This window comes from Rhea pennata, unplaced genomic scaffold (genome assembly GCF_028389875.1).
Source record: "Rhea pennata isolate bPtePen1 unplaced genomic scaffold, bPtePen1.pri scaffold_33, whole genome shotgun sequence".
NCBI classification, from domain to species: domain Eukaryota; kingdom Metazoa; phylum Chordata; class Aves; order Rheiformes; family Rheidae; genus Rhea; species Rhea pennata.
The window spans coordinates 2,866,975-2,880,145 of NW_026907680.1; the positions used below are offsets into that span (position 1 = coordinate 2,866,975).

At 39.6% G+C, this 13,171-nt stretch overlaps 1 protein-coding gene across 1 annotated transcript in view; it reads right to left on the minus strand.

The window, feature by feature from the left end:
* Positions 1-674: 674 nt before the first annotated feature.
* Positions 675-13,171, minus strand: part of LOC134154715 (transmembrane protein 209-like) — a 60,529-nt gene continuing 48,032 nt past the window's right edge. Inside the window, exons 2-15 of the mRNA XM_062601394.1 lie at positions 12,485-12,611; positions 12,310-12,368; positions 11,438-11,569; positions 10,214-10,452; positions 9,590-9,794; positions 8,942-9,117; positions 7,917-7,988; positions 6,684-6,780; positions 4,996-5,121; positions 4,462-4,559; positions 2,413-2,527; positions 2,215-2,312; positions 1,321-1,394; positions 675-729 (exon numbers count right to left, since the gene is read on the minus strand). Of these exons, the coding sequence (XP_062457378.1) occupies positions 675-729; positions 1,321-1,394; positions 2,215-2,312; positions 2,413-2,527; positions 4,462-4,559; positions 4,996-5,121; positions 6,684-6,780; positions 7,917-7,988; positions 8,942-9,117; positions 9,590-9,794; positions 10,214-10,452; positions 11,438-11,569; positions 12,310-12,368; positions 12,485-12,611 (1,673 nt within the window). The remainder of the gene's footprint in view (positions 730-1,320; positions 1,395-2,214; positions 2,313-2,412; positions 2,528-4,461; positions 4,560-4,995; positions 5,122-6,683; positions 6,781-7,916; positions 7,989-8,941; positions 9,118-9,589; positions 9,795-10,213; positions 10,453-11,437; positions 11,570-12,309; positions 12,369-12,484; positions 12,612-13,171) is intronic.

The window sequence follows — 13,171 nt, forward strand, 5'->3', positions numbered from 1 at the left end:
TTTCCCTTATATCTGCGGTGGAGACACCTGAAGCATCCAGAGAGGTCACAAAATCCAATTATTCCAATGAGCAGGGATAAAAGACAACGTCCTTTCAGATCGCATGTAATTAAATTAACCAAAAATCGGTGTAAGCGCTAACTTGGCGCCTGTTATGCCCGTCTGGAATCTCTTGGATCTTGTGAATCCGGCAGTTGGCCGCGTTGCAGTAACTGTCTTTTCAAGGGACTGCTCGCCAGCGAGCGGCTGGGTACAACTGCGGGAGACACGTCCCAGCTGCGCTGCTGCATTCCACCCCCAAACGCGGCAAGCGCGGGTTCATTGCTGAGCCCTGCGGTCAGTTAAGCTCTTTAGAGTGCTTGAAGAGTAAATGCAAGAGAAATAGCAAGGGGGGTTTAAATACGATTTGTTAAGGTGAGGAGCCAAATAGAAAAGACCTGCCTGGAGTTCCTGTTTAGATACATTTCATCAGTAAAAAACAATACAACGTTTTACAGAGTATCCTCCCCAAAACTGTACAGAAATTACAAACATTTCCCCTCTGTCCATAAAGCAGAGTTTAAATTATCCCATTTCATAGTCCATATTCAAGGCAACAAGTGAAACGATGCTGCTCAGTTCGTCTTGTCGGAGAAGCAGGATCGTTCTTCTGAGCTGCAGTCCTGCTAGAGATGTTACTCTCCAAACACCCCTAGAACGTTGACTCCTGATGCACCAAAATTCACTCGCCTGCAAAAACAGCATTATAATGATAAGACACAAGTAAGTTAAAGCTCCTATTTAAAACAAATCTTCATTACAAGAAAAACTGCCAATCCCGCACATCAGCATTTTAACATTTATGTAGGTATCGTGTTTCACCTCGAATTAAAGACAGCTCTTTCAGAACAAAAAAGTCCGGACATTGCTTTTATGTCAGTGCAGCTTTCACTGTGCACTCGAAACTCCTCTTGTTATGCCAAAACCAAGAGATTACAGCACTATGGCAGTGTCTGTCTCCTGTTTATAAATAGCACAGTACTTCTAGCAAGAAGGTAGCAACCTGGTTGTCTGGCCAAGGCCACTATTCCGCAGCATGGACTCCACAGGATTTTTCAGCCAGCACAAGACCAAAGAAAAGCACAAAACATTTCCTGCACGCTCATGCACACAAAACTGACATGATTTTGTAAAAAGGCTGCCATTACTTAAAATGAGAAGAGCATTTTAATTCCATCAGTATCGTCCTATGATAGCAACTTCAGTTACGGTATTTCAAAACAGAAAGCTCCTGCTCGGATCTCATGCGCAGCGCAATGATACGGAACGTTTGACACTTACCCAAGCATCCCAGATTCTTTTGTCTTTATGATGTACAGAAACATAAGCAATGTATGGAACATGTTGTTTCTGCCCTGAATACCACGGGAAGAGAAAAAAACTTGGAAATGAAATCACATGCAAACAACCACACTAATATCTTAGAATGTCTTATTTAAAACAACTGTCATCCCCTGTCCTGATCTTAGGTGGAGCAGCACAATTTTTCCTTCAAAACGTTTTGCAAGATACATATACTGCGGTGTGCGCCCTGTCGGCCTGTTACATCATCAGAGATGAGAAAAAACTATAACAGAGACCTCGCGAAATGGTATTACAGCTTAGACTGCTGGGGTTTTGCCTCAATTCTTATCTTTCAATTAGGCAAACACCAGAAAAAGACCAAGCTTGTTTTCTAGATGGATTATCACCCTCAAATATTTTTAAATGCTTTTTAAAAGAGCTTTTCTGAAATCAGAAAATCAATTCACAATCGGGGCTCAATAATAAAATCAAGATGTACAGGAAAAGTCTAGTATTTTGATATTGAGATTAGATGTTTCCCTCCAAAAACTCGTACAGACAAGCATCAGTCTCGTTGGCACTGAGGAATAGCAACACACCTCAGAGCTTACATAAATTAGGATTTTAGAATAAATCATCAGAAAATAAACAACAAGAGGAAGCTGCTGCCTGGGCACTGATGTACCTAAGTTAGGCACTGAAGCTATCGTTCAGCAGCAGACTAAATACCACATGATGGTCAAAGATCGTGGTAACATTTGCTTTCTGCACCGAGCCAGCCTACATATTCAATAGATGTGGCTAGTTCCAAAGGAAAAGGAAGAATGAAAAAGAAACAGATCAGGTCTGCTCAAGGTTTCCTGACAGCAGAAAAAACTAACACGATCATACCTCGGGCAGATTGTAGACCTGGCGGTGGTAGATCAGCTCATAGTGGGGTGGATTGATGTTGCTTTGGTAGATGCAAAATACATTTTCATTTGTAATGTCTGTGAATTAAAGTTTTAAAATAAGATAGGGATTTTAAGAGCGCTGATGGGATCCAAGCAGGAAACAGCAGCTAAACAAGCAGTCCAAGAATGCCAATACCTGGTTTATCTGGTGTTTGCATAAAGTGTTGGGCAGTGAAGGTTTTGCCATCGGGGTATTTGGGGCTAGGGGGCAGTCTGGCATCGAGGTAAGTGCAGAATATGTGCATAAGGATCTGTGCAAACAAAAACAAATCTCATTTTAGTATCATTAAGAAGACTGACAGTACAGCAGCTTTCTTTCCATAATCTCAGACATTAGTTAGGGTATTTGAGAGTCTGTTGCTGCATCATGGACTTAATTAATCCCACCATGTTTAGAAGCCCAAGGCAGCTTAACACTTAGAGCACTGAATTCAATGGTCCAGGGCACGCCACAGGCATCAAGACAAGTTTATTCTTCCTGTAAATGAAATCCTTTCAGTCACAACATGTTAAAATGTGCTGCATGTGAACTGAACTCCTGACATACAAGTAACTATCTTCACATCTCACAGAATTTGCAAAGTCACAGATCTGAATAGCATGTATAGGACAAACTACAAGATACCTGATTTCATGATGGTTTCTACGCTAGCTGCAAAGATTTGGCTTAGAGAGGCCGATCCAATCTAATGACAACTTTTCCAAACACTACACTTACCCAGCAAGTTGCTCATCTCTTGTCAAAAATGGCAAAACAAAATCAATGGACAAACTTGAACTGCTCATGAATCTTACCAGCTCTCAACATTTTGGAAGAAAGTCCTAGAACAAGTATCTTCTTAGCTAACAGCGAGAAAATCGCAGTACTGCATGTTGTGTTTTAACTCTTACAGTAGAGTTCTCAACATTCTTTGGGTGCAGCGTGACCAAATTACTCTGTAGTATGATACCTCCTGTGTTCAACATAGGATTTGTTTGGCAGACAAAAGAATTTCTATGGGCTAAATGCCCAAAGCCTCAAGAGGTCTAGAGGAAATTATTGCTTTAAGTTGCATGCAATGAGACTAACATTACTGTTAAAAACTCTTCATTTGGCACTTATTGTCTTAAGTTAATGCCAAAGCTTCGAGACAAGTGTTCAATATTAATTTCATCTGTTATATCAGAACTTCTTTCCCAGAATCTTTACAAGTTTAGTACATTGTGCAGTACTATCTCTCTTAGCTGGTTTCATTAAAAGACAATGAATTCAGGGTGTGATGGTCTGTGTTACGCTTGTCATTCCCAAATATTTAGTCATCTTCACAACTAGAAAATCAAATCTTATTTCAAGACAGATTTTGCTCAGCTTTAGCTTCCAGCAATTCAATCTTGTTGCATCTTTGTCAGCAAGGTTGTAAAACTTGCATATGAATCTTCTTTCTGCTTCTCCCCAGGAACTGAACATCTATAGAGGGAATCAAATCACCTGAACTCTCCTTTCAAATACAGAGTTCAACTGAAGAGTCACACGTGAAGCTTGTTCTCCACTCCCTGGATTATCTTGTGGCCTTTCTTTTATCTATTTCAGTTGAATTTTCAAGTCACTGTATTCACTGAAGTGCTTTCTCCTGACCTTTTGCATTAATTGGCTAAGCATGACTACAAGTCTGTTCTCAAGTAAGATAATGTAATGCCTGTGGATTTCTCAAGAAATTACTGAATTAAATAAACATGAAGACACGCCACTTAATCCGTTTGTTCTTCTAACCATTACAGCAAAGGAAAATTTTAAGGTTCATCTTGCATGAGAAATTATGAGGTTTGGTTAAAGCAGACTTTTTTTCTTTTCTTTTTTTTTTTCTTTTTTTTTTTTTAATAAGGTAAGAATATTGCTCTAACAAATCCGCAACCTTCTGTCAGGTTGCTCCCAAAACAGTTACCTGACTGACATCTCAGATGAGTCTAAATAAGAGGCCGGCTTAAGACTAAGACATGAAATCGCATTTTTGTGATCTGCACAATGTCCAATCCCATTGGCATTATTCCTTGCATAATTTCACTGACTACAATGGGATTATCAGGATAGGGAGGCAAACAGGATTTTGACCATGTTCCTCAAAAGACTTAATTGCTACCACACACAAAAATCTACCCTGAAAGACACACTTTAGGAAGTTATATTAAGCCTTCTTTGAAAACTTACAGCACAGTCAGTGGGCAAGTCAGCATCCCACTTACGGCCCTTGAAATCTCCTCCTCTGTTCCATCGGAATGAGCTCATGTATCCTCCCTGAGAAAGCTCTGAAAAAACAAAATTTATTCAGCTACTGGAGGTTGAAGGTGCAAGAAGGACATATTTGACACTAGCTTCAAGAACACTGCATGTATTTTCAGTGCACAAAATAGGAAAAATTAAACTAAGGAAGTGCTTATAAAGATATAAAGTTAGGGGAGTGGAGTTTACAAGGTATTTTTTATTGGTAATTAATGAAGGGATTAAATAGGACACTTCACACCCCAAACTGAGAGAAGAAATAAAAACTTCCATGCCAAGTCCCACATCATTACATTGGTCTGAAAAGAGGAAGTTGCAAAAACTACCTCTGCTACTTGAAAAGCAGCTCTTCTCCCTGCTGTGACTGTAGTTCAAACCTCTTAATTGATGGGGTATCTGACACCACTGACGCTTGACCCAGCTAACGGAAACGTTTTAAAGTCAGTATGGTTGACCACATACCTTTGACCCTTTCAACCAAATACTCTTGGTTCGCTGCAATATCCAAATACTGCATTATAGCGTACAGAGTTGGCATGACTGGAGCTTTAACAAGCGCTGCTTGTTTCAGATTGCTGATGCTGGCTTCTGCATGCGACAAGAGCCAGCACGACATCTGCATCCACGACAGAAATTTGAACATTCTCCCTTACAAGACGTTAACAAATGCAATGTTACAAGGAGGAACTGGCTTTTTTGTCTCACTATTTACTAAGGTAACTTACTAAGATAATTTACTAAGATTTATACACAGTTAACAGCTTATCCAATACTCCAAATGTTTGTTTCCAATCCCAGTGAAGTACTAGCTGTCTCCCTTAAACCACACAACATAAACGCTATGCAGCACTGTGCAGTCGCAAAAGACGACAGTTCCTTATCTGAAGGGCTTGCATTCCAAAAGAAAACAGAAACCTATAGTGTGAAAAAGGGAAGAAGTAACATCCATTTTAAAGAGCAGTAGGAGGGCAGCAAGGTAGAGATGAGGTCAGTAAGTGATCAGTTTTTCACAGGCACCACAACAGATGCAGATCTTGAGGACAGACTACAAACAGGCCAAAAAAAAGTAGGCTTTGTTTAAATGAAGCCTATCAAATCCTGCTCTTGATTGAGGGGGATATGCATGTGATAGGGCAACGGAAGGAGTTCCTTCAGAGTTGCACTATGAAATTTTAGCTAGAATTCTAGCTCATCAAAATGCTTAAAAAGGAGGGGGGGGACCCCAAAACAGCAAAAATCAACTGCCCCAACCAAAAGATCTTTTCTTCTAATGCCCATAGCTCTCCAAAATCCACCTGAGATTATCCTCCCCAACCCCACTTAGTGCTACACCTAGTACTTAAATAATCTTTAATGTATCTTAATCTTAAAATGATCTTAGATCTTAAATGCAAACGATTAATAGCCTATCTGTGATAACAGAACTATTCTAAGTTAAAATAAATAAATAAATAAACTTTAATGTATCTTAACCTTAAAATGATCTTAGATCTTAAATGCAAACGATTAATCGCCTGTGATAACAGAATTAATTTAAGTTAAAATAAATAAATAAATAAATACTTCCTAGGTCTATAGATTTATTATTATCACAGTCATAAGATGACTTCTCAGTTCTTAAACAATATTTGGATACAATGTATCACATCTAAGTTTTCATAAAACTTTTTGTGGCCTGTTTGCTTTCAGACAAGATAGCAGGTAACAATTTAAGGAAGTAACAGCAATAGGTTTTTCAGGAAGTAGCTGATTTTAAGGAAGTTTGGAAAGACACATACTAACATAGACAGAGAGGGCTGACAGGCAACCATCCTTGCAACGTGTGATAGTTTTCTGACAGTTTAAGATACAAGGATGTTAATCTGAGCCTTTAACTCTCCAGGAATGAATTCAGAGGAAACAAGAGGCTTAAGAATTTTATGCTATTGCAGCATCAGCATGCCTTTATCAGTATTTCCAGAAATCCTATGAAGAATCCTTCCAGTTTAGTAAAATGCATTACATGAAGCAAAGATCACACCAATACAAACAGGAAACGGAACTGTAATTCTTAGCAGACTTGTTTTCTATACTACCTATGCAGTGCCCTGCTATGGGGTGGCCTGCTACCAACCACCACAGCGAACCCCCCAGTTACTCTATCATCATACCTCCAACCTGCATTTCTGGGTACCCCATTCTTCTCAGCTGACTGCTCACAGACTCAATCTCTTGTACAAGTGGCACTAAAATAGTCTCATTAATCCACTAGGAAAGAGAAATGCAAAAATTAAAAAGCTTAGAAGCAACAAGAATGTGACAAAAATGTTAGTTTACTCTCTAGTCAGCATCACTGTTACAATCACAAAGGAGTTTAACAACAGGAACTTTGAAGTCAACCAAGGAGGAAAAGTAATTAAGAGCATCAATTTAGATAGGGGTGATTGGCTCTAGAAAGACCCTCTAAAATGCCAAAAATTCACTATAGAGGACTTGGGAAAACAAATCTCCAGAAAGCAGTGATACTGATAAAGCTTTCCTGAACAATGAGAAAAGGGGTATTCTGAGGCACTGCACGTCACTCATAGTGGTAATTTAAACTTTCATGGGTCCACTCCCTCTCAAAACCCTTTCAGGAAATGAAGAGCCTGATAAACACAGTATGTGACACTTGTATGTGACACAGTTTGGGAACTGAAGCCAAGCTGCCTGTAGGTTTATGAACAGATGCTTAGGAATCTGGTACAGAACAGTCATAATCCCACATCTCATAGAAATCTTTTACTTTTCACTCGTCCCACTACTTAGAAGAACTACATACGTGATAGTTGCTGACTGAAGGGGTAATTCAAAGTTAGGCTTACAAATTATTTTGTCATAGTATGTGATTGTATTTCCTTTGCCAAAGCAATTGCCTAAGACCAAAATTTTCTTTTTGTTTTCTTATTACACTCCTCAAGGCTGTTGGAAAAAGTCAACGGGCTGGCATTTCCCATGCTTTATTTGAGTCCAGAAGGAGTTTGAAATACAGGAGAAAAAAAACAGAAAAAATTCAGAAATTTGGGTCGTAGAAAGAAAAAACAAGTCTTTTCACATCCACTGTGTGTTAAGATGCACGTGTCTTCATTCAAAGGTGGGTGAACTTTACAACTGTGAAGTTTTCAGAACAGAAAACACCTAGGCCAGCAAGTGCAAAAGTTCAGGTTGAAAATGTGTCCTAATACTTCTTTGTTACAAGCATGCTGTTTTAGTCTCCATGTCCAAGCCCACCCTAATCCTCAAATAGACTCAAATATGTAATTCTTCTCACTTCCTTAGGTATACATGGAGCACTGAGGTACTTTTTCATTCTGCTGTACCTATTCTAACAGCAAGAACAGGCAGTTCACAGGGACTGGACTTACACTTCTGAACCTAGCGGTCCAGGAATCCAGGTAATCAAGCTGTCGTCGATTCATGATCACCCTTGCCCAAACCTATGGAAAGAACATTATTACCTACATACAGCAACCTAACAGAATACTAAAGAGTTTTTAGGCCCTAAGATGTTTTCTGACCGCAGCCACAGCACATAATGCAAATTGCATTTGTTCCAGAACTCTCATCTAATGGCTGTATCATGTGAATTCTACAGTAGCTTACCATACTACTCTCCTACTCTCTTTTCACAGTACACTAAATCTCCCGTGAGTCCAAATGCACAGTTTTGCGTTCCCTGCTCTGTTAGGATAAAATTGGTCCAAGTTGCAGGGTAGACTAAGTTAATGTACGACATAAAGAAAACAGATCAAATTTAATTAAAAGCTACATTAATGACATTCTTTTGAATCAGACTTATTCCAGACACAAGTGTAAAGGAGAACAATTTTACACACCTTCAACTATTTCACTACATTAGGTACAGGTCAGTTTCCAGTCAATTTTTATGTCACAAGTTTATTTTATCCAGAGGACAAAATGGTAAAAAAAAGTTCCGCAACCACCATTCTTGAGTTGAACTCAAAGTCTGTCTGTTCTCAGATCACACAGTAATATTAAACAACTTCAGATAAAATAATTCTGAACAGTTGGCCAAACCAACAGAAGTTTCCAGCTTTCCACCGTGGCCCACACGGTGAGTATTAGTTAATTACAAAGACCACAAAGCATGAAACCTGAAATTCTCTCAGGAGTCAGTTTTCCACCTAAACACAGGTACCTTGTTCACCAAGGAAGAAATCATTTTACAATTTTACAATTGTAAAATTTTACAGTCTGGAATTTGAAATGTATACCCCTTGTGGCAAAAAGTCTTACAAGCTGTATGAAGATGGTTAAATGCTATAGGATTTCTCCCTTTCTAGCACCGTTGACGGAGTTCACATTTGGATGGAGCCACATATTTTAGAGCCCTGTTTTTCTCTCTTGGCTCCTTTGGTGCTGAGCTTACTTCTTCTGCAGTCAGTGGAGAGCTCAGACGAGCTTCGTCCTTGTGTGCTGACGGAGCTTGGGGCATGCAAGCCACCTGATACTGGTACTTTCTCAGCACCTGTGCTTGCTCTACTAAGGAACGGCTGTAGTTCCAAAAGGTTGGGCTGCTGGAAGGAGAGCTGGAACATGAACTTGCTGAAATGACATTGAACAGCCATAAAATTATCACCAAGTAATCACAGAAGCAACACTGCAGGCAATAGGTCACTATATTAAGGCTTTGACAGGAGAGATGTGCTCTTCAATTATCATAAATACATACACCAAAATCTGTCTGCATAAACACTGATTTCATCTTTATATTAATAAGGCACTGTCCCTATCCCAGACAAAAACTGCCTGCAGGTAATTCACCACCTTTAGCTCAACTGCCTTCTCCACAAAATATCCCTCTCATCGAGGTGATAAAGCCCTTCAACTCATTGTAGTCCACTATACACAACAAATGCTACAGAGATTATTAGTATATCTATAATATAGACTAGTACTTCAGCAGCTCTCTTTCTGTGCAGGAATCTTTTCCAACTTTTCTCATCCACTCCTCATCAATAAAACCAACATCCCCTCCTTGCCAAGCTTTTCAGGCTACATGAAGTTATTTATGTACCCAATTGAAGTCTACGCTGTTTCTCTTCTTCGCTTCGAAGGTACTTTTGCAGTGACTTGCGGTCTGTGATTTCATCATCTTGACTCATACGGGAATTATACCGCATTGGTGAAAAGTGGCAACGAGACCTTAGCCCGGTGCTTTCCACTGGCCCAACACTTGAGGCATATGGTGAACCAGCAGGAGAAGAGCTGAAGCTGGAAAGCTTTGGGAAACAAAAGCAAACAGTTGTGTCACATGAGGAAAGTGAGAGTTCCATTTTGACTTTATAAACTAAATGAATAGATCGACTCAACATAAGAATTGATTACTCTGCTGATTGCTGCTATAAAATATGCTCTCGTTTGGGGGAAGGTTTTTGCTATTTTGTAGTTACATTCTAGTTTCTTATTTTTGCTGTGCTCTGAAACAAGCTAGCTACTCTAAAACAAATAAATTAACACCAGGGAAAGAGGATGAATACTGACAAGACAAATTTCATCTGCTTTGCAAACAAAGCGAACACACACACAGGACCCTCCACTGCCGGCCGCACACCTCCAATGGCTTACAGCACGATAGGACACGATAAAGACACGAGAAGCAAAGCCAAACCGTTCCCCTTGAAGCCACCTTGGTCATTACCTTACTGTAGCTGCTGCTTGGTGAATAGGTTAACGCACTGCTATAAGAAGCGCTGTTGCTTGACAGAGCCTGCCGCTGAGGGCTGTACCCTGAGATACAACCAGAAGTAAACTTTGGACTGGCCCTGAAGGGCCGGGATGGGCTGTAACTCAGCACAGTTTGACCCTGGACTCTAGGAGAAGGCGTAGAAGAAGGGACTTTCTTCGCTGCCAGCTCATGTGCTGGAATTATTTGTACCGCTGCAATAAGCAAAAAAACCCACAATCAGCACTGTACATGCAGCAGCCCAGAACTCTCCTCCTCACTTTAAATACACAGCAAAACACACATACACAACTCTCTTCCCTTAAGGAAATTCTAGGACACTAAAAAGACTATTCTAGTCTGACCCCTACAGGATTCAGCAGTCAACCCCAAAGACATAAAAATCAGAAAACTGAGACACGTGATCATAATTCAATACAAATTCTACAATTTAAAATTTCAGTTAAATTCTACCAAGCACCTTTGCATAGCCCGAGGCAATTATTTAACTTATTTGGTCAGCTACTCTACCTGCCTGCTTCATGTGTCTTTAGCACATCTAATGTCTCATTTACCTGTGCAAACCCAGATATTACACTCCTCAGCTGCGGTGATATAACCCTACTCCTGTATCTGCCGCTCTTTCTCTGGAGACAGCCTAGTAGTATGTAACACATTGTACTAGCACCTTGCTTTTGCTGTATTTTCAAACTCTGCCAAGTTTTTCTATATTTGACAACATCACTTAGACGTTCAGAACTTTTCAGAGCAACTGCTCTCTAGCCTGTCATTTTCAGACTGCACACTAAGGTCTCTTTTCTCTTTCTAATTTGGCGCTCTCCAGTCAGTATGATGATAGTAGGATACCAAATTTAAATACAAACCTATACACTCTGCCTTGTTCTCAATCCCATTTATAGGTTACAAATTCCTTGTCCAGCTTCATAAAGTTTAAGTCTCTCTCACTGCCCTTTAACAGCCCACTCTCCTTTTCTCCTTTTGTATTGGTTGCTTCCACTCCACTTCTCCCCTTAATTGCTCATCAATTTATCACTTTCATTTTGAATTTTTATAGGCTGCAGTTAGTTCATCTTACTGCTCTTGTCAGATGAGGTAACTGAGAACTCACTTCACTAAAGATTCGTGGGCTTGAGAAAGATATCATCTTTAAAAAAAGTATTTATAATTTATAACACCTACCTGCATTCTGCATCCCTAGAAGGATCTGCTGTCTACGAGTCATGACCAAGGTAGTTGGTGCCATTGTGTACTTGAAGTACATCCAAAAATCAAATAAGGCATTCAGACTGAACAGGGATACAAGCGCAAGCTCTAGAACAAACACAAAGGTTTTTATCATGCTAGGCACCATAAACAGGAGTAACAGTAAATGATCTGAGAAAACAAGTTTATACACAAATCAAGAATAGTTTATTGTTAGGGCTACCAATAACTGCCAGTCTGAGCACGGACGTAAGACAACTTCTCCTTTTCATGCAAGAACCATTAGAGATAAATTTCCTTTCTATATTGAAATTCATTTCTGTTGCTACAATATGTATTTGTAAAAGCGAAAGGTATTTTCCAGACAGGATACAAAGCACTGCAATGAAGTTTCATGCTATTTATCAAGTGTCTTCTGCCAAACCTTCTGTCACTCGTTACCTGACATTGCTCTCACTCTTCTTCCTTTTCATCCGCTAATAGTATTAGATACAATTACTTTTGAGCCTACTCATTTGAAACCAAATTTGATTATTTGGAAATGTCCTGCAGCCCTACAATACAACACAACGCTATTATTTCAACTATTCCCCAAAGCCTTATTGCACACATTAAACACATTTAAGGTAGGAAACCTGTTCTTCACACTCTTTCTTACTTGTCACTAAAATGATGAAATTCCAACAGCACCAAAAGGGATAAAGGAAAACAAAATGAAGCTTGGTTATTAAAAAACAACAACAACAACGAAAAACCCCAAACCTTAAAAATGCTTTCCCCAGCAAGAAGAATGAAGGCTGAAACCTTCCCTCCTCCCTAAAACTAATTCATATGCTGTGACAACTCACCAATATACCAGAGCGGCCAAAATGCGATGTTGTAATAGGAACTTATAAGTTTTCCAGTCCTAAAAAGAAAAGGAAGAAGCGATCAATTTAACAGTAACTGGGTCCTATGAAATATTTAAGCATATACAAAGTAGAATGCTTTACTTAGTTGAGTCAGATATAACAATCAACATACATGTCAGTATATATCATCCCCCCAACAGACATATTAAGGAGGCCCCAGGCCCAGACCACTTTCCGCTCTTCAGCCTCCCTCCTAATCTTCACAGTCCTGTCAAGGAGCGAAGCTGCAGAAATCTGTTCTGCCGCCATTGTCTGCAACAGGAAGCACACAAAGAAAGTTAAAGATTGAAAATTTATATACAGTTAGATTCTCACTCTGTACAAGACCTTTAAAAAAGTAAAAAAGCAAAAAGAAATTACATAAAAGGACTTCACATTGAGGTACCAAATCGTGTGCAGTGTTAAGAATGAGCTTCAGTGGTTTAAAAACAAAAAACAAAAAACAAAAACAAAAAACCCAAAACAATATTCCTCTTATAAACTGCATAAGCACTGTCACCTCTTCACAGTGAAACAGTTTCCATTTTCTCCACTGAGGTACAGAGGACAGAAAAGAGAGCCAGATTCCAACAGCGTTTTTGAGAAATAGCATTTTTCGGAATGCTGAGGCAACACTGCCTTCTCCAAGCAAGGAAAACAGACCAAGAAAACATCTTGCACAACCTGGCAGTTTTCCTACTGAAAACACCCACCTATCTCCTTCTGTCAGCTCAGGACAGCTCTGTACCCTCCCCACACCCTCCCCCCTTTACAACACAAAATGCCCTATGTAACAGAAATAACGCTTCCTACATATTCT